General features: G+C 48.9%; 1 protein-coding gene across 1 annotated transcript in view; it reads right to left on the bottom strand.

Annotated features, from left to right (window-relative positions):
• Positions 1–26,179, bottom strand: part of adam23a (ADAM metallopeptidase domain 23a) — a 154,650-nt gene that overhangs the window by 12,969 nt on the left and 115,502 nt on the right. The window contains exons 14-23 of the mRNA XM_060828093.1: positions 25,404–25,452; positions 18,360–18,459; positions 17,473–17,544; positions 16,619–16,705; positions 14,559–14,639; positions 11,533–11,583; positions 11,239–11,302; positions 10,050–10,155; positions 4,695–4,814; positions 3,815–3,983 (exon numbers count right to left, since the gene is read on the bottom strand). Of these exons, the coding sequence (XP_060684076.1) occupies positions 3,815–3,983; positions 4,695–4,814; positions 10,050–10,155; positions 11,239–11,302; positions 11,533–11,583; positions 14,559–14,639; positions 16,619–16,705; positions 17,473–17,544; positions 18,360–18,459; positions 25,404–25,452 (899 nt within the window). The remainder of the gene's footprint in view (positions 1–3,814; positions 3,984–4,694; positions 4,815–10,049; positions 10,156–11,238; positions 11,303–11,532; positions 11,584–14,558; positions 14,640–16,618; positions 16,706–17,472; positions 17,545–18,359; positions 18,460–25,403; positions 25,453–26,179) is intronic.

The following is a 26,179-nucleotide window of genomic DNA, read 5'->3' on the forward strand; positions in this document are numbered from 1 at the left end:
GATCACCCCCCCCCCCGCCCAACTCTGGTTATGCTCTCTTCCGTTGGGCAGAAGTTTGAATGCACTGTTATCAAACTTTTAAATGGATCACTCGAACGATAATTCTGATCTCTCTCTCTGCAGCTTCTCTGCAGCTGTAACTCTGCATTGTGTTCAGCTACCCTGATGCACCTTCTATGGTATGATCTGCCCGCCCAGCACACAAAACAAGACTTCTCAATTTATCTCGGTACAGGTGACAACAATAAATCAAACTCAAACTCACCCAGACACTCGAAAGGACCACCTTCCAGCGCACTCATCTGACATGCGGGAGTTTTAGGTGTTGGGACCGCTCCCCTGGATACATCTCAAGAAATCCCCCCTCTCTAAGCCCTTAACACCACGGCTATCCCAGTTTATATTGGGATAATTGAAATCCCCTAGTATAATACCTGATTATTACACTTACACATCCCTGTCAACTGTCTACATATTTGCTCCCCTATTTCCTGCTGATTTGTTACTCTGAGTGAAGTGGCTGCTCCCTTAACATTCCTATGTTCTACCCACCAAGTCTCATTTGAAGAGCTTTCCAAGATATTGCAGTGATTAACTCCTTCATTAATAGTACTACACTGCCATTCCCTTTCCCGCCCTCCTCTGTCTTGCCTGAAGATCCCATACCCAAGAATATTGAATTGCCACTCTAGACCTTCCCTCAACCACATGTCTGCGAGGCAGTAATATCATGCCTCTGTGTGTCAATCCACACCATTAACTCATCAGTCTTACCGACTGAAGTAAAGACCATCCAGCCTTGCCTTACTCTCTTGACTCTCAATGTGGCTGAACTCACTGTGACTTGCTTCCATTGTTTTGCATGATGTGTCTCTGTTTCATTGATATTGTGTCCCCCCCCCCAACCTCCTCCCACCGCCAGACTGGTTTAAACACCTCCCAATAGCAGTAGCAAACCTTCCTGCAAGGATGTTGGCCCCAACGTGGTCCAGGTGCAGACAGTCCCAGTGACCCAGGAATCTAAAACCCTCCCTCATGCACCAACTCTTAAGCTACACATTCATCTATCCTATTTTCCTATTTCTAAACTCGCTTAAACGTGGCATTGTGAGGAATTCAGAGATTACAACCATTGAGGCTCTGCTCTTTAACCTTCTGCTTGGCTCCCTGACAACTTGATGCAAACCTCATTCCTCAATTCACCCACAAAAATATTTTTCCCCAGGAAAAACCAATCTGCGTCCCATGCCTGATGGCTGTTCTTGTAAGATTCTCCGAAGGGTGGGGGCAGCCAATTAAGGACAGGGGTTTCTCAGGCCCAGCTTTGGAAAAAAGGACAGCCTTACTAGGCCAGGGAGACAGCCAGACAGGAGAGCACAAGGCCTCAAAAACACGAAGGTGTCCTCTGAGCCTGGCAACAGTGTTAAACATGCTGAGGGTCGAAGCCTGCACCCCCCTTGGGGGGAGAACAGGGAAGTGAGAGGGAAAGGACATGCACCTCCTGGATATGTGGCCTTTAGCTGCCCACAGCACCATCAAAGGAGCATGGCGATGGCAAATCAGCCTGCCACCAAGGGTGCCCATGTCAAACCAGGCACTCAGGGAGCAGCCAGTACACTAAATACACTCAAAATCCATAATATCTGGCTACACATTGCTGTCAGGCCACTAGCCTGGCCCTCCCATAGTTCACCCACCTTTGGAGATGGCAGTGCTTCAGACCAACTGTCAAGAAGTCCTTCTTCCCTCACGATCCTGCCTCCACGGGCCTTGTAAGATTCTGCCCATGTTTTTGGAACCCTCTTTTTTTTAAAAAAAGTCAATTTTTTTAAGTTCATTCACAGAATGCAGGCATCACTGGCTAAGCCAGCCTTTATTGCTCCTCCCTAATTACCCAGAAGGCAATGTAAGAGACAACCACATTGCTGTGGGTTTGGAGTCACGGTAGCCCAGACCAGGTAAGGATGGCAGCTTCCTTCCCTGAAGGACATTAGTGAACCACGTGGGGCTTTTCCTTGTCCCCATTGGGCATTTGATCTATGGTTATCATTGGACTGTTAATTCCAGATATTTATTGAATTCAAATGCCACCATCGGCCCATGGTGCAGAACACTGCCTGGGCCTCTGGATTAACAATCCAGCGTTAATACCACTGCCTCCCCATGAGCAGCATAAGAAGGAAGCTGCAAAGCAGACTTTAATGACATTGCCTTCAAAGAGCGGTACCATGAACCATAAGGATGGGCAAAGCTCCTAATTCCCTGGATGTGCATTTCTATGAAATTTGTTCCCAGCTCTGAGACTATTGCCAGCGCAACGAAGAACGTTTGCAAACAATGGGCAATCGTCTCAGCTGCTAACGTCTCGAACTTTATTGAATCTGCATCTGGAAGGATTACTCAGCTCTTTGCAGTAATGTAGCACTGGGCATCTCTCCATCGAATTCAGACCCTCCGAATTCTCAGTCAATCCACTACCGGCCAGTGTCTTTTCAAAACGGAGTGACCTTTGCAAAAGTGCACAGCATGAATGGAAGGGCTGGGGAGGGGAGCAGCAGTGAAGCAAATACGGGGGTGGGGTGGGGGGGGGGGGGGGGGTGGGGGGGAGCAGAACTGGAGGAAGAAAGCAAAAGGAGACAACAGCGAGCACAGCTTGCGAGGGAGGAAATGAGGAAAAGGTCATCCCTCCACCACACACTCTCCTTCCAACACCAATGTGAATTCAGCTCTGACATGGACTCCTCCACCCCTGAGGGGTATTTAACCCCCACTCCCACCCCGAGGGCATGTTCCACAGTGCCTCCCTCGGTCCCCAAATATAAATCGGGTGGTTGGCTATCGGCTGTTACACCCGACAAAACACAACCACAGAAGCTCAGAGCACAGAACGAGCCTCTGCCCGTTATGTGAACGGCCAATCCGGTTAGCCCTAAATCTTGTGTCGTTCACAGAGCAGTATGAAGCAGGAGGCCATTCGGCCCACTGCACTAGCAGCAGCTATTACTAATTACCGACCTTCTGCCCCCTCCTCCTCCATACCCCTGCATACCATTAGCATCCAAAAAGAGGATCCATTGCCCTCTTGAATCCAATTCCCTCTTTGCCCATGAACCTGTCACTTCTTGTTCCTGCTGAATCTGCTCCCTTTCCTCCTCTCCAGTTCTCACTGCCATTCTTCCCTTTCCCTGGCAAGATATGTCAAGCCCTCCTCCAGCCCGCCACTGAGGAGACAAATCTGCACTAAGGCTATTTGCTTCATAAGCTTCACCAATCCCAAGCCACAGATGTGGAATGTCCCACATTCCTCCTTTTTTGGACTGGTGGAGGAGGGGGAGGGAGGGAGGGGGGGAAGGGGTTGCCAAAGAAAGACCTTGCATTTACATAGCACCTTTCACAATCTCAAGACGTTCCAAAGCGCTTTATGTGAAGAACTTGTCGAAGGGTGCTGTTTCCCACATGCGGCAGCACATTGCAATAATGCGACACAAACCGCACAGCAACAACGGTCTGGGGTTTTGGGTGACGTTGCTGGAGGGCTGGGTGCTACTCACAAATAGCTCCCCCTGAGCTGGGAGAGAGAGCAAGCAGAGCACCATTCTACCTGCACCTAGGTATCAGTATAGATCACATGCTCTGAGACCTGAGCCTGTAACCTCTGAACTCAACAGTCAAGAGGACAACCAACCGAGCTGCTCCTGACAACTCAGTGCCTTCCCCTGTTCAGGAAGAGGGGCTGATGGGAGGATTTTCTCCTCGGACTCGGAGTCTAGCAGAGACACACTCAGCCGTGCACACGTTGGGCACACGTACTCACCCCATGGCCAGAGCATATCTTGGTCGCTGATCCACTGGGACAGCTACTGATGTTGAAGGAAGGAATGGGCTGGCACCTCCGATCCATGCACATCATCGACGGCCCACAGGGCGTTCCATCCTCGACGTATCCCAGGTCTGTCCCGTCGTCCATAATAATGTGGCTGCCACTGAAGGAGAAGGAGCAAACGGGATGGGTGAAAGAATTCAAAACCGGCCCAGTAAATGCAGAGTAGACATCAGAAAGACGCATAACAGTTGAGTCTGAGGTGCTTCATTCAAGCAGAGAGAGCTGGGAGGATGGAAAAGCTCCAAACTGGTGCAAGGAGAGCATGTATGGATTAATCGGTCAATGCAGAGTTCGTGCAGATAGCATTAGTTCAGGAAACCTCAATCATACAGTGCAATATGGTGGCAGCGGTGGTTATACAGGGGAAACAGCAAAGTCCACCCATAATCAGGAACCAGAGACAGCAATGTGCATTCATATATCACCTTCAACATTGCAAGTTTGCCAAATTTGGCAGAATGGGGGAGAGAATTTTAAAAAACTGCACGTGCATGATTTGGGAAAATTAGCACACATAGATTATACATGGGTGTTACATATGCAAACATATATACTCGTGCACACATGTACACAAACACATATTCACATGCATGTATGGAGAGAAAAAACACTGATTACACAACTGCCAAGGAGATGAAAGAATACCCCTGCATTTTGCACACGGCACATGGCACTCGTTTCAAAGCTCCATCATAAATAGCACAAAAAGAATCCAGCCCAGCAGGTTTTCAAATAGGCCTTTTCAATACCAAGCAAGAGTAGTCCGTCCCAACCCTGAGAAACAGAAGCCACCAGAACACTGAGTACCTACCTGCAGTCCACCAGCTTGCCTTGGTGGTAGAAGGAGGTGGGTGTGATCTCACCAAGGAGACGGCCGATCCGCGGCACTCGGCTAACGCCAGTGCAGAGCAGGTAGCCGCAGAAGACATCACTGCCGTGGAGAAGGTCAGAGGGTGTGCGATATCAGGGAAGGCAGCAGTGGAGGGAGGACAGAGAGAGAGAGAGAAAAACAAGGCTGTTGATACGACCACATGATCGGCAACTTACAGGCACTTCCATGCTCACGGAGTTACAGCCATAACCCTGCACTCCAGTCAGTGACAGCTCAGCAACTGACAGGGCAGCACACTATTAAAAAAAAACCATTAATTCCCCCTCCCCCCAGAGCAAAGTTACTGCAGTTAGCCTCGTCTGTTCACATCCTGAGCTTGTACGTTCTATGCAGCTCCCAGGGAGAATGGTTAATGTGAAAGGCAGGGGAATCTAGACATTGAGGTTCATCTCTGCAACAGGGGCAAAGTGAAAATGAGGCCCCTGTCACCACAAGAGCACCGTATGTTCAGGTAAACAATTGCTCAACATGTCGTTGGTAGAGGTAATGAAGAGCTCTTTCCCTTGTTCACCACTTCCTCTCAACAAACCATTAGACGCTGAGGAAATATTCCCTTTCCCTGTTTGTTTCCTCTCTCTCTCAATGCTTCATGGAGCTGGAATAGAAACTGTCCCGAGTAACAACACAAGGATAATATTATCTCAGCCCCCTGCTTGATACCTGACAGCCATAAAGCATCTTTGACATAAGGAAATTCCCCTTCACAGGAGCATTTGTCACCTAGCTACCATCCAGGGTCAAAGCAGTTGGTTTGAAGAAGCACACTGAAGGAGGAATGCAAGTCCGAGAGCGGTGTAGGGAAGGTGAACCTGGATGCCAGGCAACTGAAGACATGGTTAAAAACAGGAATGCCTAAGAGGCCGAGTGACCAGAGTGCAGAGATCTCCCCGGGTTAGAGTTAGAAAAAGGAGATGTCCTGGAGGGATTCAGAAACAGGGATGTGAATTTTAAAATCGATGTGATAATTAACTAAGAGCCGGTGTAGGTCAGCGAGCGCAGGGTGGGTGTCAGTATAACTTGGTGTGTGTTAGGACACAGGCAACAGGCTTTTGGGTAATTGCAAATTAACAGAGGGTTGATCTGTTAGGTGATGTGGAGCTAATTGAATTCTATTGCGCTGTTCTGACGATAGCAGTGGGACTGAACATTGTGCAAGGAGGATATCAGGCACACATAGAATCTCACCGGCTTCTCATCCCAAGGCCGACGGCTTGGTGTATCTGCTGTAGATAATTGTAACTAAGATGTAGTTACGGTGCTCTTGCATTTGTCCACACTACCTCCCTCAACCCTGCCAGATTAGGTTGGTCACAGAACCATACATTCCAGAAGAGGTTCTTCAGCCAATAAAGTAGGGTGGTAGTGTTCATGAGTTCAATTCTTTACTGTGACCCAGGCTTAACTTGATAAGGCAACCGCTAACAAATTCAATCCTATCTACCATCACTAGCTGAGCATAAACAATTGCTCTTGATCACTACGGGACTCCGTTTTTAACTTAATTCTTTTTTTTTTGCTTTCTCCTTTAAACATAGTCAAGGGAACTCACCACCATCTCAAAGAATATTCCTGAACCCCAGAAGGATGCCACTGAGCCCAGTGTGTCTGCACTAGCCCTCAGAAAGATCCAGTTAGTCCCTTCGCTCCATCCCCACAGCCCAGCAATAGACTTCCCTTCTCAATAAGCTAGTTAAATTTCTTCTGGAGAGTCACAAAAGAATCTGCTTTCACCACCCTACCATGAACTGCAGATCACTGTCATTCTTGTCCTGGGTCATCTGGCAAATATGTTAAGTTGCTGTCCACGTGGTACTGACCCTCCTGCCCCAGAAAAGCTTTCCTTGCTGCAGTCAGACAGCTATCTCACAGCTAATGGAGCAGTGAGGTCAGAAGGAGGTCCTGTACCACCACTTGAACCACCCAGCTGCCTCACTGGTCATACTCAATGCGGTCATCCTGATCCGGAGGCCACAAACTGGGAACGCCGGTGAAGGGGAACCAAACTGGACCAGCCAGAAAAACACTGCGGCTACAAGAGCAGGTCAGAGGCTGGGCATCCAGCAGTGAGTAACTCACCTCCTGACTTTTCCCCCAAATTCTACCGAGCTTCTCCAATGCACATGTTAGGGAACGTGTGATGGGACGCTCTCCACTTGTTTCGTTGAGCAAAGCTCCGAAACCACTCCAAGACGTTCAGCAGGACAAAGCCTGACTGGTACCATGCTTCAAAACGTCACTACCTCTGTCCACTCGCACACAGCGGGAGTCATAGTCAAAATGCACTGAGGCAACTTGCTGGGGGTCCTTCCACAACAGCTACCTCCACTGCAACATCACCGAGTTCCCCTCCGAATCACACAACATCTGGATCTGGAAGTATATCACCATTCCTTCACTTTCAGCGGATCACAATCCTGGAATTCTCCTTCAGCATCACTCCACCCGTAACAGCATTGTGGCTGTACCGTGATGGCACGTTTGCATTTTGGTAAATGTTTTATGTTGTCGATCTGTGAGCACTCTCTTTGATTCCAAAGCATTTTGAAAGGGGTGTTATCGGGCTTCTTAGCAAGCATTTCACTTTCGAGAAATGCTGATGCGACCTCAGCGGATTCGGAGCTGAAGTCGAAGGTAAATAGATGGTTAACTAGATGACTGAATTTCAGCCGCAATTCTGAATCGATCTGGCTGAGGAAGCATGGGGAATAGAGTGAGGGCTGTGTTACTGTGTGTGCTGTACAGTTAAAAAGAACAGAAAGCTGAAGACAAACAAAAAAACCAGAACTTGTGAATTAGAAAGACCGCCGTTAGAGGCAGCCAAGGGGTTAGTGAAAGGAATATTTGGGAATACTGTGGCATCAAGATTGTCACGAACATAGCTAAGTAGGTACTTTAGGAATGTACTGTTTGAATATTAACCACATCCAGGATCATCAGGCAGAATTCGACTAATGGTCAAAGCCACTCTCAAACCAAATCCATTGATCTGTACGTGAGAGATCTCACAGACCAGAGGCCAGGTTGAGTTGTGAGATTGCATGTGGTATCGTATTCATGTGGGAGGTGACGCGTGTGCTTTTAGCGTGTGAGGTATATCCTTGTCATATCGACTAGTCAAAGTGAAAATTACCCTTGGATGGGAAAAAAATATTTATGCATTGTTGAATGTTTGAATTGTGTTACTTTCATTTGATCTGATGTAGTGAAAGTTTTAATGAAGTAATATCTTGCCCAGCAGCTTTCTTGTGGTTGGTTTTGTGGGAATACCTTTCTTTTGAACAGTTATCGATCTCTACGGCAATTGTGGCACCATCTACACCACATGGACAGCAGCAATTCAAGGAGAAAATTCCCCGCCTTCTGGGGCAGCACAGTGCCTCAGCGGTTAGCACTGCTGCCTCACAGTATCAGGGACCCAGGTTCGATTCCACCCTCAGGTGACTGTGTGGACATTCACCCATGTCTGTGCGGGTTCCCTCCAGGAGCTCCAATTTCCTCCCACAGTCCCAAAGATGTGCAGATTAGGCGGACTGGCCATGCTAAATTGCCTCAAAGTGTCCAGGGTGGGTGGATTAGCCATGGGAAATGCAGGGTTACAGGGATAGGTCTGGGTGGACTGGATGGTCCAAATGGCCTGCTTCTGCGCTGCAGCGGTTCCATGATCTTCTCAATAGTGAAGGGCTCAAGCTCTCTGTGTACACCAGAGACTGGAGTACATCAGAGAGAGAGAGAGAGATAGAGAGGTGCTATGTTGTCAGATGGACTGCTTTTCAGAGGAAATGGTAGCCAAGGTTCTGTCTGCCCCGTGCAATATTTTCAGTTGTAATTAGATTAGATTCCCTACAGTGTGCCCAACCGACCCTCCAAAGAGTAACCCACCCAGACCCATTTCCCACTGACAAAAGCATCTCACACAATGGGACAACTGAGCATGGCCAATGCGCCTAAACTGCACATCGTTGGATTGTGGGAGGAAACCGGAGCACCCAGAGGGAACCTGTGCGGAATGTGCAAACTCCACGCAGACAGTCACCCCAGGCGGAAATCGAGCCCGGGTCCCTGGCGCTGTGAGGCAGCAGTGCTAACCACTGAGCCACCATGCTGCCGTTGGACTTGGACCCCTCCCTCCACTCGCTCAGGAAAATAATTTAAGTCAATGGAGAAGGCTTGACAATTGACTGAGAACCCTCCATTATCGAAACGACACTGAGTTCAACAGTTGAGTCGGGACACTTGCTCACACATCCCCTGCCTACTGTTTGCGCTCAGTGCCACACTGCAACTGAATCTTTCAGCAATGGGCATTACCCCCGGTGCATGGGTCCGGCAATGGCAAACTGCAACCCTGAAGCAGCAACCCTTTACCCATCTGTCAACTGTTCAACAACCTGGGGGTAAAGGTGCTGCGACTAAGAGCGGGATTTTTAAGGGCGAGTTTTTTTAGCCCAGATAAGACTCTGGGACATCCACCAGCTCCCCTCACCCACCATCGCGTCTCCCCGTGGGGACAGAGCTGTACACACAGACTCCCCTGGGCGGGGGCAGCTGCACAATGACGGCGCAGCTGCTGGGTTCAGAGTTTGAAGAGTTGGAGAGTGAAGTGCTCTCTCTCTCTCTTAATTGAACTGCAGGTTTCACATCTCCTGAGCTGGATGGGCTCGTAGTGGCACCCCCCTGGCTTTAACGCAATGGCGAGTGTACCGTTGGCCAGGAATGGGTCAGTCTGGGGGAAGGTCGCCACCGGTTGACTACTCCCCACACGGGGAGGGGCTCTGACACCCACTCGATCCCGACTCAAAATGCTGCCCCCCCTTCCCCCCCCAAATCACACGCTTTACCCCCCACCAAAGGTTGGCTCGTTCACTTCCTCACAGGGTTTGCCCTGGCAGCGGGGGAAGGATGGGCACCACGTCACCGGAAACAACGTGGCCTCGGCAACATAACCGTAATGTACACGGTGAAGGTCAATGGAAATGCAGAGGCAGAGCCTGGCAAGCTCTGCAAGTGCAGGGTGTGGATCCACATGAGATGGCCACGATCAGGCCTCTCAGATATAGGTGCTGTCCCCAGTGAATGAGGCCTAAAGGGGCCTGAACCCCGCAAAACTATCATCAAGGTCAGACACTGAGGGCACGCGACGCTCTTTCAGTTCACCGCAGACCCATCCTCAGGTGAAACTGTCACCCCCAAGACTCCCCGTTCAGCAGCGGCTCTGCCTGGATTCATGGGGGGGGGGCAGAGCGCCCTCTTCATCGTCGCCGGGGTCCTACTTACTGCTTACTGCACTGCAGCCATTTCTCACCGTCCTTCCCACAGTTCCCTTTCTCAGTCCCTTCCGTGTTGAGCTTCTCGTAGCAGTACTTGTCTGAGCCCCTGGCCTCTGTGGATGAGAAAAGCCATCACCAAACCACGTACGCCACATGTGCACAGACCCAGTATGGACTGGTCATGGGTGTTTGGTTGGGGAGGGGTGGTAGTGCAGGAGAACAGCAATACCCCCCTCCCCCGCCATCACCTCGGCAGCTGATGGTTGTCAAGGTTACATACGATGGATGAAAGTCAACTGATTGGCTGCTCATGAGCCTCCTGACCCATGAAGGACAGTGTCCCTGCCCCAGAGACTGCTGACCCAATCGGAAGGGTCAACAGCTCCAGCAGCGCCACCCAGAATGGATGGCCATTATTAGGGCTGCACTGGAGGTTGCCCAGTGAAGTGATATCTCAGGGCCAGTCAGACAGGCCTGGGTGCTGGGGGAGTCATGGATTCTTCAAGGCAGAGGATTTAGCAGCAGAAATAGGAGGTGGAGGAAGTGGTGGAAGCTGGTACAATTACCGCATTTAAAAGGGCATCTGGATAGGTATATAATTAGGAAAGGGTTTAGAGGGATATGGGCCGGGTGCTGACAATGGACGAGTCGGACTGAAGGGGTCTGTTTCCGTTGCTGTACATCTCTACGACTCTCAGGGGCAGTCCTCCTGAAAGCTGGGGAAAAACACCCAGAACAGGTGCTGCTATGTCTAGCAGAGAAATCGCTTCCTAGCAAACAAGGATTCTAACCCGTTGGAGACCACAGGGTCGCCAGTGGAACCTTACCACGGCTGTGCTCAAAGTGTTGAATGCAGGAAACTTTGTTTTCAAGGACAAATTCTGAGTGAATAAAAGAGAGCAAATCCTGCAAACATGTCAGTTGAGAGTGCAGAGCAACATGTAAACGTGGCATAAGATAATCGCTTAAAAAAATAAGGGGTGTATTTGTTTTTATATTTTAGTATATTAGATGTCCTCTAAGTAATGTTGACTTTAGTTGGTTTGTTGCAGTCAAGGTCTCAGAACATGAACTCTTGTCATGTGAATCTTCGTTGGGGTCAGTGGGGAGCTTGCATTTTGTTTTAAAGGTTACTGTTACCAGGGGTGGGGGGGGGGAAGCAGAGGCAGACACTGGACAGCATATGGTTCACTTACTTGAGCCCCAGATCAGTTTGCACTGGTTGTCCCTTGTTTTGCATTCTCCACTGAAGCATCGGCCCTGCAAGATGTAAAACATCTGTGGTCAGTGTAGCCCCTGAATCAGAGAATCCCTACAGTGTGGAAGCAGGCCATTCGACCCATCACGTCTACACCGACCCTCCGATCAGAGTCCCACTGAGACCCACCCCATCCCTGCATAACCACTGAGCCACCGTGCCGCCCCAAAAGCAGAGGACATAACCTGTTCTAGAATCACAGAAACCTGTGTGAAGGCTAAACTGCACCCACCTGGTTGAGGCCGCAGGTATATCCATCCTGCTTGTGAAGGTTAGGTGGACACTGGTGGATAAAAAAAGAAGATAACACAATCAAAACTGATCATTGCCTTGGGATGTATGGTACAGGAACAGGCCATTTGGCCCAACCAATCCATGCTAGTGCTTACGCCACATTTAAGGGGCACCCCACTTGATTCCACCAATGCTTCAGGTCCATAACTTTTCATGGGAATTGTAAGAGATGCAGAGGCAGGGACAAAGTGGGCAGGAAAAGTACAAACGGGAGGTGGAGGGCAGGATAGACTAAAGGGTGCAAGGTGAATAAGACAAGTGAAGAAATGAACGATGGGCCTGGGGAAGGTGTGAATGTTGGAAAGAGCAGGAGGGCAGCACCACAAAAGATTTAAACCCGAAGGCATAAATCTCTAAGTTATAGGAGCAGAATTAGGCCATTCGGCCCGTCGATTCTGCTCCGCCATTCGATCGTGACTGATAAGTTTCTCAACCCCATTCTCCCGCCTTCTTCTCCTAACCCTTTTCCACCCCCCATTCCCCCCCCCGTTGGTGTGAGAGGGGGTGGATGTTTAGGTCCCCAGTGGATTCAGACATCCTGTGTGCCAATGCCAGAGAGAGAGATCTGAAGCTGCTAAAGTTAACATTCAGGCCAAGCAATGTGCCCAGTGGAAAGACGATGTGATATTAGAGTCGCAGGTAGACAGGTTAGTGAAGGCATTGGTTGGTATGATGCCTTTATTGGTCAGAGCATTGTGTATAGGAGTTGGGATGCCATGTTGTAGCTCTACAGGATATTGGTTAGGCCACTTTTGGAATTGTGTGTACAATTCTGGTCTCCCTCCTATCAGAAGGATGTTGTGAAACCTGGAAAGTTTCAGTAAAGATTTACAAGGATGTTGCCAGGATTGGAGGATTTGAGCTACAGGGAGAGGGTGAATAATCTGGGGCTGTTTTCCCCAGTGTCAGTGGCTGAGGAGTGACCTTTTCGAGGTTTATAAAATCATGAGGGGCATGGATAGGGTAAACAGACAAGGTCTTTACTCCAGGGTGGGTGAGCCCAGAACTAGAGGGCATAGGTTTAGGGTGAGAGGGGAAAGATATAAAAGGGACCTAAGAGGCAACATTTTCACACAGAGGATGGTGCGTGCATGGAATGAGCTGCCAGAGGAAGTGGTGGAGGCTGGTACAATTGCAACATTTAAGAGGCATCTAGATGGATATATGAATAGGAAGGGTATGAATAGGAAGGGTTTAGAGAGATATGGGCCAAATGCTGGCAAACGGGACTAAATTAATTTAAGATATCTGGTCAGCATGGACGAGTGGGACCAAAGGGTGTGTTTCCATGCTGTACATCTCTATGATTGTATTGATTTTCAAAAGGACAGTGTGGCAGAAATATCAGAGTAGAAGCAGAACAGGGAACCAGGGTGTGCAGGCAGTCAGAAGTTCAGGGCCCTATGTGCAGGGAGACCAGGGCTGTGTGAGTCACATCTTATTGTAGTTAGGGCAGAAAAATTGGACTTCGCCTTGCAGTGATCTATCCCAGAGCTCCTTGTGAAATATGGCAGGATTAAACAGAGTCAGGGGTCTTTCTTATAAGATGCCATATGAGACAGGGAGGCAGACTGGAGACAGAATGACACCGGGATCGAAAAGGTTGAAACGTGACGATAGGTCAATGTGGGGTGATATCAGAATGAATTTCTTCAACAAAGGATACTGGAAATCTCACAAAGTCTCCTTCTCACTCAAAATATGTTGCCCATTTTACAACGTTCTAAACTGAGAGGGCTAGGCAATCAAGGGAAACAGAACCAAGTCACATTAATGAAGCTAGGATATGAATTGGCCACAATTTAACTAAATGCACAAGAGGCATACTGATGCACTCCTGTTCCATAGCTGTCTCTGACTGTTTTAACAGTACTGCTCATTGTGAAGCTGTTTGATCGTCTCTCTTCATCAACTGGACATGGTAAGATCACCTTGTTTGAAACAATCATGACTAAATGTTGAATCTCGTGTATACACTCTGATCTTAAATGATGACCGAGACAATTAAAGAGCAAAGAACTGGGATAGAGCCAGGTTTCCCCGAATTCTGGTCTCCACAGTTCTGGTCCTTCAGAAAGGCCTCAGGCCTCAGGAGAACCACTAGCTTCTATTAGTGAGTTTGGAGCTCAGGTTGAGGTTCTGGGTGTAGGTTTGCTTGCTGAGCTGGGAGGTTCATTTCCAGATGTTTCGTCACCCTACTAGGTAACATCTTCAGTGGGCCTCAGGCGAAGCAGTGTACATGATCCCTGCTTTCTATTTATTTCTTTGGGTTGGTGATGTCATTTCCTGTGGTGATGTCATTTCCTGTGGTGATGTCATATCCTTTTTTTTCTCAGGGAGTGGTAGATGGGGTCTAACTCAACGTGTTTGTTGATAGAGTTCCAGTTGGAAAGCCATGCTTCTAGGAATTCTTGTGCATGTCTCTGTTTGGCTTGTCCTAAGATGGATGTGTTGTCCCAGTCGAAGTGGTGTCCTTCCTTATCTGTATGTAAGGATACTAGTGAGTGAGGGTCATGTTGTTTTGTGGCTAGTTGGTGTTCATGTATACTGGTGGCTAGTTCTCTGCCCGTCTGTCCAATGTAGTGTTTGTTACAGTCCTTGCAAGGTATTTTGTAAATGACATTAGTGTTGCTTGTTGCAAAAGATGTTACCTACTAGGGTGACAAATGAACCTCCCAACTCAGCGAGCAAACCTCCATCCTGAACTAGCTTCTATTCCTAAAGGGCCCCTTCCTGACTGCTTTGTAATGAGCCTGGGCAAGACAGATCTTACAGGGGTCAGATCACACTGAAACAACGGAGCAACCAATAGCGCTGAACACTTGCAATTCCGGTCCACAGCCAACCACGAGGGGAGATGTTGCTAAGGGATTGGAGGCCGAGTGAACCATTGATCCTCCTCCCCACCTCCACCCCCCCACCCCCCAGAACTTTATTCGCTTTGATAGCCCGGACGATACATACCTGCCCAGAGTCTCCTGTGCAGTACTCCGCTATGTCACAGTCATTCACCGCATCCCGACAGTCATATCCTCGTTTTAGGAACTGGGTGTAAGAACACAGGATGTTACGGCAGGTTCACCTACTGGCCGCTCACTGATTGTCAGCTCACTGCCCTTTCCACAGAGCTTGACTACACGTCAAACACACTCTTTTGACTGCAGAGAACTTTTGTGACCCACTGAGGTCATATGAGGCTCTATCCAAATGCAATCGGCTTCCCAGCCCATCTTTCACCGCCTCTGATGGCTCCGTAGTCCAGTCTGAGACATATTTTCAGACCAGGCTTGGAATCCTGCTCCCTGGATCTATTTCGTATCCCAGTCCCGTGTTGGATTCACTGGCACCACATAACGTCTGTGTAGGGGCCCCCTAACTGTGCCAGGGGGCACGTTCTGGTGCTGAATCAGTCCCCCATCGGGAACGGTTCTTGTCCTTTTTAACCAGCCTAGCAGTCAGTTCCTCGAGAGTTGAGCGGGTCACCAATGATCCCTCTGATCATTTGGAAACATACGGCACACGCCCCCGATGCATCGGAAGGCTGATGTGCTAACTGGAAACGTGAGATTCAAAGTATCCGAATACGAAACTGTCTCCTCCGGGGATTGGAAAACCAGCCGGGGGGGCCACATTTCCGTATTCTTTCATGGGATGTTGGCCTTGCTGCTACGAGATCCGTCACGGATACAGGTCATGCACTTGTAGTGACTGTAACCTCATAGAATCGGAGATTCCCCCCCTCCCCGCCTCGATTATTAATCTGGTCCAATCAGGGAGCCCTAGCTGACAGATACAAACAAGAGTGTCTTTCCCCCTCCAACTCTATTTTGATTTAGTTCCTGCCCTCCCCTTCACTGTTTGATCACACAGCATTGCCCTTTGATGTGAAGGGCACTGCTTGTCACTGGCCACTCGGGTGTTTCCTTTCTTCCTGGTGGTGGAAATTGAATAAAGATTTGTGCACCTTGTGTCTCTCACTGTGTCTCACACCTGCACACACATCATGGGTGCTGGGGAAAAAATAAGCACTACTGCAGTTAGGCGGTAGTGCGGGGGTTAATAAAAAAAGGAACAGGACTGTTTATTTGAAAAAAATAAACAGAATGTTTCACACAAAAGAAAAACTAAAAAAAACCAAACAGGAGTGTCAGAGACACTGACACACTGCTACCTGACTCTGAAAGAGGCAGTACTAAAGTCAAGGCATGCCCATGTGTAACGTGGTACCAGCCTCTGTGGAGTTATTTCAGGCACTGTTTCGTTGTTAACTGTCTGTTGGCAGTGCCGGTTGGGTTTTCAGCTGCCTGGGGCCCTACGCTTTGAAACTCACCCTCCTCAAACTTTACCACCTCTTTACCTGCGCCGGCCCCTCTCAGACCCACCTCAAAGACCCTCCACCTTCTGTTCTATAAACATCTCAAAACCTCCTCACGTGGATCCACGCCAAAAAAATCTGCCCGGTAACACTTTCCTGTGACGCACTTCAGGGCGCGGTGGACAATACGTGGCGGCAGGTTTGCTGTCCGCATGGTACGCCAATTGACCGACTGAGTCAGCATTCCCAACTAACAATCATTTCTTCCGTTTAAAGGAAAGAAAGCCTTGCACTAATGGGGTGTATTTCATACCCATAAGAGGTTCCAGAACGTTCCAATACCAAGCGAAGTGAACTTAGTCACATGCAGTCACTGTTATACTGCGGGGGACGGTTAAATTCCTGCTCGTATATTCCTTGGTCCTGGAGTTGTCTAAAACTAGACAGAGATCACATGTGAAGTCACCTCAACTTTGCCGTAATTGGGTTGAAGGGCCATGTAGTTCCAATGTAGGTGGTGGGGTAGGCCAGGGCCAGCCCAGACGCTCCGAATTCCCGCAGGAAAACAGCTTATGGCTTGAGGAGAAGCCTTGAGATTGTTACCAATTGCCCATGTCCCAGCAAGCTGCATATGTGAGGAGATTGGTTCATGGAGATCACTACATTTTGCAGAATTATGATGAAGCTGCATTGTTTTGGCATGCGTTACCTGGCAAGTGTAATTGCAGCAAGGTCCATCGCTGCAGTGGGCACCGTTGGCAAGGGAACACTTCTTGCAGCAGCTCCCGAAGCATTCCTGGGCAAGGAACAGAGAGAAACAAGGGAGGGTCATCCACGGTATTCATACACAGAAGCTACAGCATGGATGCAAACAGGCCATTCAGCCCAGCTGGCCCAAACTGGCGTTTGTGCTCCCCATGGGCCTAGCCCTACTCCAGATCACTGCACCAATGTCATCTCCTGTTCCTTTCACCTTCACAGGCTGGTCCAAACTCCCTATGCATGTGAATCCCGACGGCACACTGCCAAGCGAGGAGGTTGTCCCTCCATTCCAGCAGGATATCGACTCAGAGTCGGGAGTTTGTGGCCGCGAATGTTCACAGGAGTGAACGTTCCAACTCTTGATGTGCACATCTCTGGGCATGGTGCCGCATTAACACTGGGACTCCAACTGAACCCTGTCCGCAATTTTGGAACAAGACTGTCCTGTTCAAACCTGGATGGGAGCATCCAACTTCAGGGAAGCATCAACACTCCCGGTTTGTATTTTCCACTGACTCAGAGGATGCTCGAGATTCCTTGGCAGCCCACCTCCTTGTGTTGCTAGGCCGAGATACAGTCTGAATCCTGGTTCCTTTACCTTGCCTCCCACCCAGCGACTGTCCCTTGGGGCTGGGGGGCAGTCACAAATACACACGGAACCACGGGGAATGGCTGATCAATGGCCTAGCCAATTCACTCACTATCAAACCAAGGTGTTACCACACCAGCGAGCAGCGTAGGGGAGCAGCGCAAAAATAAAAAGCAGGCAGAGAAACAGCACAGCTCACACTTTAAGCTTACCACTCGCAGTCCACAGTCACATTCTTCACCGGATTCCACATATCCATTTCCACACTCCGTGGTCTCAAATAGCTGCAAAGGAACAGAGAGAGGGAGCAAGGCTCACACCAGCGGGAGGTGAGAAAATTAAAACCGGGCCTGTAATTCTGATTGGAGCCTGGGGATGACGGGGAGTGGGGCCTGTCCGGCAGACTCAGAATGTGGGAATCCAGCCCAATCCCACCCTGGGGTTCACTCCACGTTCACTGTTCGTTTGTCTCCCAAAGTGTCCCGAGCAGATCTTCCACCTCCATCTTGTGGGTGTTGACAGGGATAGTTCCTGGGAATTCCTGCCTGGACAGGCTTGAGAGACCGCAGTGGAATACTTATTGACTGAGAGCTGGAATGATAAGGTCACTGTCACCAGAGTGAGTTATCAGTCTAAGGCACTCAGACTCCCACAGGTGTGGAAGACGGACTGGGGCTAATGCAACCTAATGTCTGAGGTACCACGCAAAACAATTAGTCCCAAGAAACAATTGACCCCGGTGCTAGTTGTTTGGAGGAAACAGAAGAACTCACTAAATGATAGGGTAGAACGAAAGGGCTGAATGGCCTATTGTTGCTCTTACGTCCCATGGTCTTAAAGGAGCTAAAAGCGCAACACTGCCAACAAACTACGGCGTGACAAAGAAAGAATGCAATGCAGTGGTCAGGAGGAATCATTTAGATCACTCCATTGAGATTGGGGCACAAGAAGATGAAAACTCCCCGGCTCATGGTCTTGACCCTGCACCACATGTGAACATTGGAGCCCAGGTTTAATTAAGATTCTGACTGGGACATCAACCCAATAAACCCAGTGGGCACTGACTGAGCAATCTCCGTCTCGCTGAAGCAAGTCCTACCTTTGTCGGCCTGTTGAAGAGGCAGGCTCCTCCACCCCTTTGTAGAAACTCCTTGTATTCCATAATACTGCACTTGGAGAACGTGTGGGGATGGTAAAACCTGCAGGGTGGGCCGGAGTTACAATGGAGGTGAGAACTCAGACGAACCGTGGCCAATCAACCCAACTCAACCCAATCAAATTAATGAGACAGGTCTGTCAATCCATCCCCAACTCGACGCCCCCATTCGGGGAAGTAAATCTCAACCCATGTTGACTCCATCTAGCAAAGCTCAGGCCCGACTACAGAACACCAAAGCCAACTCTAACCAATTGAAAAATGGAGCCAACCAAAAACAGAGTTGGGGGGGGGGGGCTAAAACTCAATATCAACTTTCAGCTCAAAACAAAACAGAAAGTAAAAACTACACAACACATCGGGACTCTCTCAAAGTCAAACTTGAGGAATAGTTGTGTCTCGAGCCTTCATTCACCTCAACTATTTGTCTCTAAATAGGAAAGCAGCTAGCAAACTGGACCCTCCATCTGACAATTAAACAATGTGAAAGGAAACAAGTGCAACTTACAGTTATGTAGCACCTTTAATGCAACAAAACTGTCCCAAAGCACTCCATCCTAACCTTATAATAAAAATCATAGAATCTCTACAGAGGGGAAATAGGCCCATCAAGTCCACACCAACCCTCTGAACAACATCCCACCCAATCCCTGTAATTCCCATGGCTAATCCACCTAAGCCTGCACACTGTGGGCAATTTAGCCTGGCCAATCTACCTAACCTCTACCCCTTTGGGCTGTGCAAGGAAACCAGAGCAGCCCCACACAGGACCCAGGGAGAACATGCAAGCTCCACACAAACAGCCACCCAAGGATGGAATTGAATCTAGTTGCGCTTGCACTACAAGGCAGCAACTCTAACCACTGAGCCACTCTGCCACTCAGCAACAGTACTGCACTGAGGTCCGTAAGGAGATGACCCGGGCAAAGAGGTAATTTTCAAAGATGTATCTGAAAGGTGCAAAGTAAGGTAACGGGGTGGAAATGTTTCGGGAGGCAAGTCCAGAGCTTAAACTCAAGGCAAACAATAGTGCAGCATCCAAAGGGGGAAATGTTCAAGAGGCCATTATCACAGAGGGTTGTAGGGTTAGGGAAGTTATGGAGATATGGAGGGGTAAGACAATGGAAAGTTGTGAAATCAAGGATGAGATTTCTACAATGACCAATCGCAAGTGATACATAAGGGACTTTTGCCAAAGACGTGCAGAGAAACGTAGGTCACCATAGCTAACTGCGCTTCTCCAAATACTTTCCAAAATATTTAATGTGTCACTGACATTTAACACTGTTTGCTCTCTTATAATTGAAACATAAGAACTTTTAAATTAATCTTCACAGACTTCCTTGGTGTAGTGAATTTATTACATTTATTATTCCCTTGCGCTTTTAAGAAAACACTTGGACAGACTCTGGACTCCTGCACTGTCTGAGGAAACAGGAAAAAGGAACCTTTTCGGGAAGCGTGCTCTCAACTTTATAACATACACCGAATATTCCCATTCATGCTGGGATGCGAGTCCAAATGTCCAGAAATTAACCAGGAAGCACAGAGCAAACCTCCCTCCTGCGTGCCCTTCCCCCTCCACTAACGCTTTGGTTATGTTTGATCAGAAGTCCACATCGAGATTATAGATTCCACATGAAGCAGATAGATTGATTTTTTTTTTAAATATTAAGAGCAATTGTAGAATAGCAAAACAGTAGCAGCTTTAAAAAGCAAACATGAACACATAAAAAGGCAAGAATACATCATGACTGGATAAATAAACTGCCAGCCAAACAAATGGTGGAAGACAAAAGTAACTAATATTTGCACAGTACATTAGCAATCACAGGATGTCCTAAGTAACTCTACAGCCAGATATGTTTGATAAGTGGGCGCTATTATAATGTAGGAAATGTGGCAGCCAATTTGCACACAGCAAGATTCTACAAACAGCAACGTGATGGTAGCCAGATAATCTGTGGATTAAATTCTCTCCAGGACACTGAGGTGGACTCCTGTGCTCCTGTGAAAAATAACGCCATGCAACGCTTTCTATCCACCCACGAGGGCAGAGGACGACAGGGCGAGAGGATCCTCGAGAACCTTACCCTGAGTAATTGGGGGGTCAGAGGAAGGACTCTGTAGATTTCTGGCTATGTTTGAATGCATTAACAAACAAAAGGCTTTGCAAGAAATATGTCTTGAAGTGTAAAACACTGCTTCTTTCTTGGTCGTAGAGTGTAGTTGAGGGGCACTTGCTGCCTCCTCAGACTCAGGACCAAGCCATTAAAATAGCCGTTCGAGAGCTGGTGAGATGCTTTGCAATTCCAATGAAGAGACTCCGCTTGTAACAGAGGCAAAGCTTAGAGAACTCAGCGCCCACGCTTCTCTCTCTCTCACACACACACACACACACACACACACACACACACACACACACACACACACACACACACACACACACACATTCTCACACACACGTACACACACACACACACACGTACACACACTCTCACACACACACACCTGCACACATTCTCTCACACACACTCTCACACACACACACACCCTCACACACACACACTCACACCTACACACACACACACACTCTCACACACACACATAGACTTACACACACACTCTCTCACACACATACACTTACACACACTCTCTCTCACACAACCTACACACACGCGCACACTCACACACACACACGTACACACACTCTCACACACACAACCTACACACACGCGCACACTCACACACACACACACGTACACACACTCTCACACACACACATACACACACACACACCTACACACACTCTCTGACACACACACACACTCTCACACACACACCCCCACACACACACCTACATACACACACTCACACCTACATACACACACTCACGCCTACACACACACTCTCTCTCACACACACACACTTACACATGCTCTCACTCACACACACACACCTACACACACGCACACACACTCACACACACATCTACACACACACTCTCACATACACACACTCTCTCTCACATACACACACACTCTCACACACACAACCTACACACACAGACACACACACAGACACACACTCACACACACATCTACACACACACTCTCACATACACACACTCTCTCTCACACACACACACTCTCACACACACAACCTACACACACAGACACACACACACACACACACACACACACTCTCTCACACCCACAGACACGTACACTGTTATTCTGAAATTCCTGCTGAATAAAAGGAGTATTTTGTCCCTGTGGAACGAGTCACCTGAAGCCCTCAGTTCCCTCCGACCATCACCAGCACTTACAGGCCCCCAACCACTTTCCATCTTCCATCTGGAGCCGAACTTATATCAAAGGGGCACATTGTGAAAGCTGACCTGCCCAGTAGCCAGTACTCACAAACATGCTCTTTTTCCCTAATCTTCACATCCTTTCCGATCTTCCACAAACAATGCAGAGGTCATAGATACTCACCCATTGCGGCCTTAGGCATGCCCCACCTCCACTCCAGATCACCCTCAAATTCCCACTGCAACCCCCCATCCCAAATCCATCATGCCCCCCCAAGTAACACCCCACACCCCCACTGCATTTCCAGATCTCCCATTCTCCCTACAGTCCTAAGCTTGAATTCCCCCTGTGCCTCCCTGCAATACACCCCCAACAATCTCCAGTTGCTCCTCAGCAGTGCTGTCCAGTAGTAACCTGCAACGTGCAATCGTAACAGGCCGCACACTGCCCCACCCCCCCGTCCCTGAATCCTCACCCACCTGCACCACGACCCACCCAGCCCCGCAAAACTGTGGAGGTGACTGACACCTCTGTTGTCTCAGCAGCGCCACATGCAGCCGTGGCCAAGACCGGGATTACAAGCTGGCCTCAGACTCAGTCTCAGACTGGTTCGTGTGAGGCGGGGAAGTGAGGGAGCAGGTTTGGGGGGGAGTGGGGTGGGGGGTGTTGGGGTAAGGGGATTGGAATGTGAGGGCCAAGGTCTTCATGGGGAGGCCTGAGCATGATGCCCTGATAGGATCGCCCTGTATTCCCCACCCACCAAAAAACATTTTCAACCCAAAATAAGCAGCAGGCTAGCCCTAAGCGAACTTGATAACAGTGAGGATTTTTTTTATACATAGAAATAAATCTTTGGTACCTGTACAGTTGGTCATGCTGTTCATATATATATATATAGCAAACTACTGGACCTGTGCCTCACAACACACTTCACATTCAACAACCAGATATATGAACAAATCAATGGCACACCCATGGGCTCACCCATCTCTGGACTCATAGCAGAAGCTGTAATGCAAAGGTTAGAACAAACAGTCTTACCACAAATTCTACCCAAACTCTGGGTCAGATATGCAGATGACACCTTTGTAATAATTAAAAACACAGAAATAGAGAACACACACCAGATCATCAACGCCACAGGAATCCGATTCACTAGAGAGGAAGGAAAGGACAACCAACTCCCATTCCTACACGTGATGGTACAGAGAACACTGAACGGAGAATTCACCACAAAGGTATACAGGAAAGCCACACACACAGACCAAGTCCTGAACTACGAAAGCAACCACCCCAACACACACAAAAGAAGTTGCATCAAGACACTGTTCAAAAGGGCCACAACACACTGCAGTACACCAGAACTGCAAAAAGAGGAAGAAGAACACCTATACAAGGTATTCACCAAAAACGGATACCCGCGCAATTTCATCAACAGATGCCTAAAGGAAAGACAATGGAATGAGGACATGCCACAACCCAAAGGACTAGTCACACTACCATACATCAAGAACATTTCTGAACTGACAGCGAAACTGCTGCGACCACTAGGACTCATAACAGCACACAAACCAACAGCCACTCTCAGACAACAACTCACCAGAATGATACCCAGCATGAGCAAAACCAATGTAGTGTACAAAATCCCATGCAAGGACTGCACAAAACACTACATAGGACAAACAGGAAGACAGCTAACGATCCATATCCATGAACACCAACTAGCCACCAAACGACACGACCAGCTATCCTTAGTAGCCACACACTCAGATGACAAGCAACATGAATTCAACTGGGACAACACTACTATTGTAGGACAAGCCAAACAGAGAACAGCCAGGGAATTCCTAGAGGCATGGCACTCATCCACAGATTCAATCAATAAGCACATCGACCTGGACCCAATATACCGGCCACTTCAGCGGACAGCAAGAACTGACAACCGGAAGCAGCAGGTTCAAACCACTACAAATGCCGGAGGAAAGATCACAGAAGCGCTTCACAGGAGGCTCCCAAACACTGAGGATGTCACCTTGACAGGGGACGAAATGTCTGCAACACAAATTCCCAGCTCGGCAAACAGAACCACAACATACATTGCATGTCTTAACATTACGGAGATTGAGTTAATCGAATTTACAGTTATCGTATTTACAGTTCTGTTTATTAACCATCCAGTCTCTTAGTATTTAGCTGACGCTTCAGTGGAACCCAACTACTGAGTGGGCCCCCTGTTATACAATAGCAAAGGAACTTTCTTTAACCCCCAGCTTATGGAGCTACCATTGTCCATTTGACTGTCCTGATAACAGTGAGGATGGTTTAGCTGCTTACTCCTTGCCCATTGCAGACAGCTCAGGGGAGAGCAGCAGAACGATGGGGAATTCTCTATCCAGAGAATCATATACACCTCCTCCTGGTTGTGATTGTAAAAAGGTTAGCTAAGTGGACCTCATGGAAATATGAGTTCCCTGGTCCAATCAGGGAGCCCTGGCTGACAGACATAAACAGGAGTGTCAGAGGTTCTGTTCACTCTGAGAGCTGGCTCTGAGGGAGCTGGATCAGAGTCAAGGCCTCTCCACAAGTAAATAAAGGGGGACTTGGTGAAAGGATACCGGCCTCTGTTTGGTTATTCCAATCACCCGTCCCCACCCTTCACCGCCCCAATTCACTAACGCAGTCTGCAAAACCCACCAATGGGGAAAGTGGGCTATTTTCCCCTGGGCGTGCCCCAGTTGAAGGGTGCGGTGTGGGGGAGGGGGGGGGTGAAGTGGAGAGCCACTTATTGCCATTTTGCCGTAGTTTATTTATCAATGGCAATGTCCCAAGTTGTTCACATATAGGAAGGCCTAGTCCAGGAGGAAGCCCACTAGCCAATTCTCTCAGGGAAGGGAGGGGTGGGAGGTGGAAGAAGGTGTCACTGCCAGATCTCATCTCTGCGAGGCCTTCTCTACCTCACTGCTTTGCGCGAGAAATCCTGATTTTCAGTTCCGACGTTGCACAGAGTTACCTTTGGGTGCATTGTAAAGGGAATCAAGAGCAATATGGAGTTTGAATCAGTATATTTAATACACTTTCCCTTTGTCTGAGAGCACAGTGTTGGCCAGTGGACAGCTGTAGCAGAAACTGGTGCCGAGGAGGGCCAGAGATCCCAGGCTGCACACAGCTCAGCTCTCCACAGTACAAGGAGGCTGTGGAGCAGCCAGCAGAAAGGACAATCGCAGGTTAGGACGATCTGGGAAGATGGATCGGGCGGGGGGGGGGCTCTCTTCAGTAGGGGGGAAGAAAACATAAGCGGAATCATCACAGAAATTCTCAAACGAAGGCGGTTTGACATGAAATAGATATTCCCGCTCGCAGGCAGATCACGACAACGGTTACAAACGTGAGGGTAACCGCTCACACATTCCATAAGAAGCTCAGGACTTCCTGACCTGGAGAGTGGTGACCGTGTGGGATTCACTACCACAGGGGGAGGGGGGGTAGTCGGGGTGAATGATATCAGTGCACCGAAGTAGAGGCGACAGAGGTACGGCTGGGAGAATGCTACTGGAGGTTATGGAGTTAAAGCAGAATTGAAGTGGGGGGGGTTGAACACACATCAGGAGCACAGACACCATTGGAGTCCAAAGGCTCTATCAGCGCAACGTAAACTCAGCGCATTCATACCCACCCTGGGTCTTCCATGATGCATCCTGTCCACGAACCTGGGCACTCGCATTCTTCTGGGGGCAAGAGAGAAAAGGACATTATCAGTGTCTCCTGATTCTACATACAGCCCACGTGTACTGGTCTGACTGCTGAGTTAGAACGGGGCATACCTCGCAGCCCTCCCTTTGTATCTGTGGCTGATTGGCCGCAGGGGTCAAGTGTAACGCCCAAACACCCAGCCCAAATTGAACCCCACCTCCCCCCACGTCCCAACCCCTGCATTCCTGCGCTCCCACCGCACCCCATCCCGGCATTTTACCCCAGTGCGGGAAATCTGCGATGGCGTCACGGTTCGAAACAACGTCAGCCCACAGTGGGTTCGTTCTGAAATGCAGCCCAGCTACTGCTTCCACGCTGAGGAGCGACAGGCTGGAAGAGGCTGGCACAGAGGTGGAGGAGGTGGAACTCCTGGGCAATGGCTCTGCCAACCAGCCTATGGGCACAGGCCTCCGTCGATGTTAAATACCACACGGCTGCTCAAAAATAAAACTAATGACACTTCAGAGGGAACGTCAGCCTTGAGTATGGGAGATTAAGGGGTGATCTCATTGGGACGTTTGCGATCTTGAAATGGCTGATGGAGGAGAATTATCCCCCCAGTAGGGGAGGCATAACCTCTAGACTACAGGTCGGCCATTCCGAGTCGATATTTTCCCAGAGAGGGTGGTGGAAATCTGGAATTCACTCCCGAAAGCTATCTCTGGGTCAATTAGCATAGTGGCAGGCCAGGATTAGTGA

The sequence above is a fragment of the Hemiscyllium ocellatum genome, chromosome 7 (genome assembly GCF_020745735.1).
Source record: "Hemiscyllium ocellatum isolate sHemOce1 chromosome 7, sHemOce1.pat.X.cur, whole genome shotgun sequence".
Lineage (NCBI taxonomy): Eukaryota > Metazoa > Chordata > Chondrichthyes > Orectolobiformes > Hemiscylliidae > Hemiscyllium > Hemiscyllium ocellatum.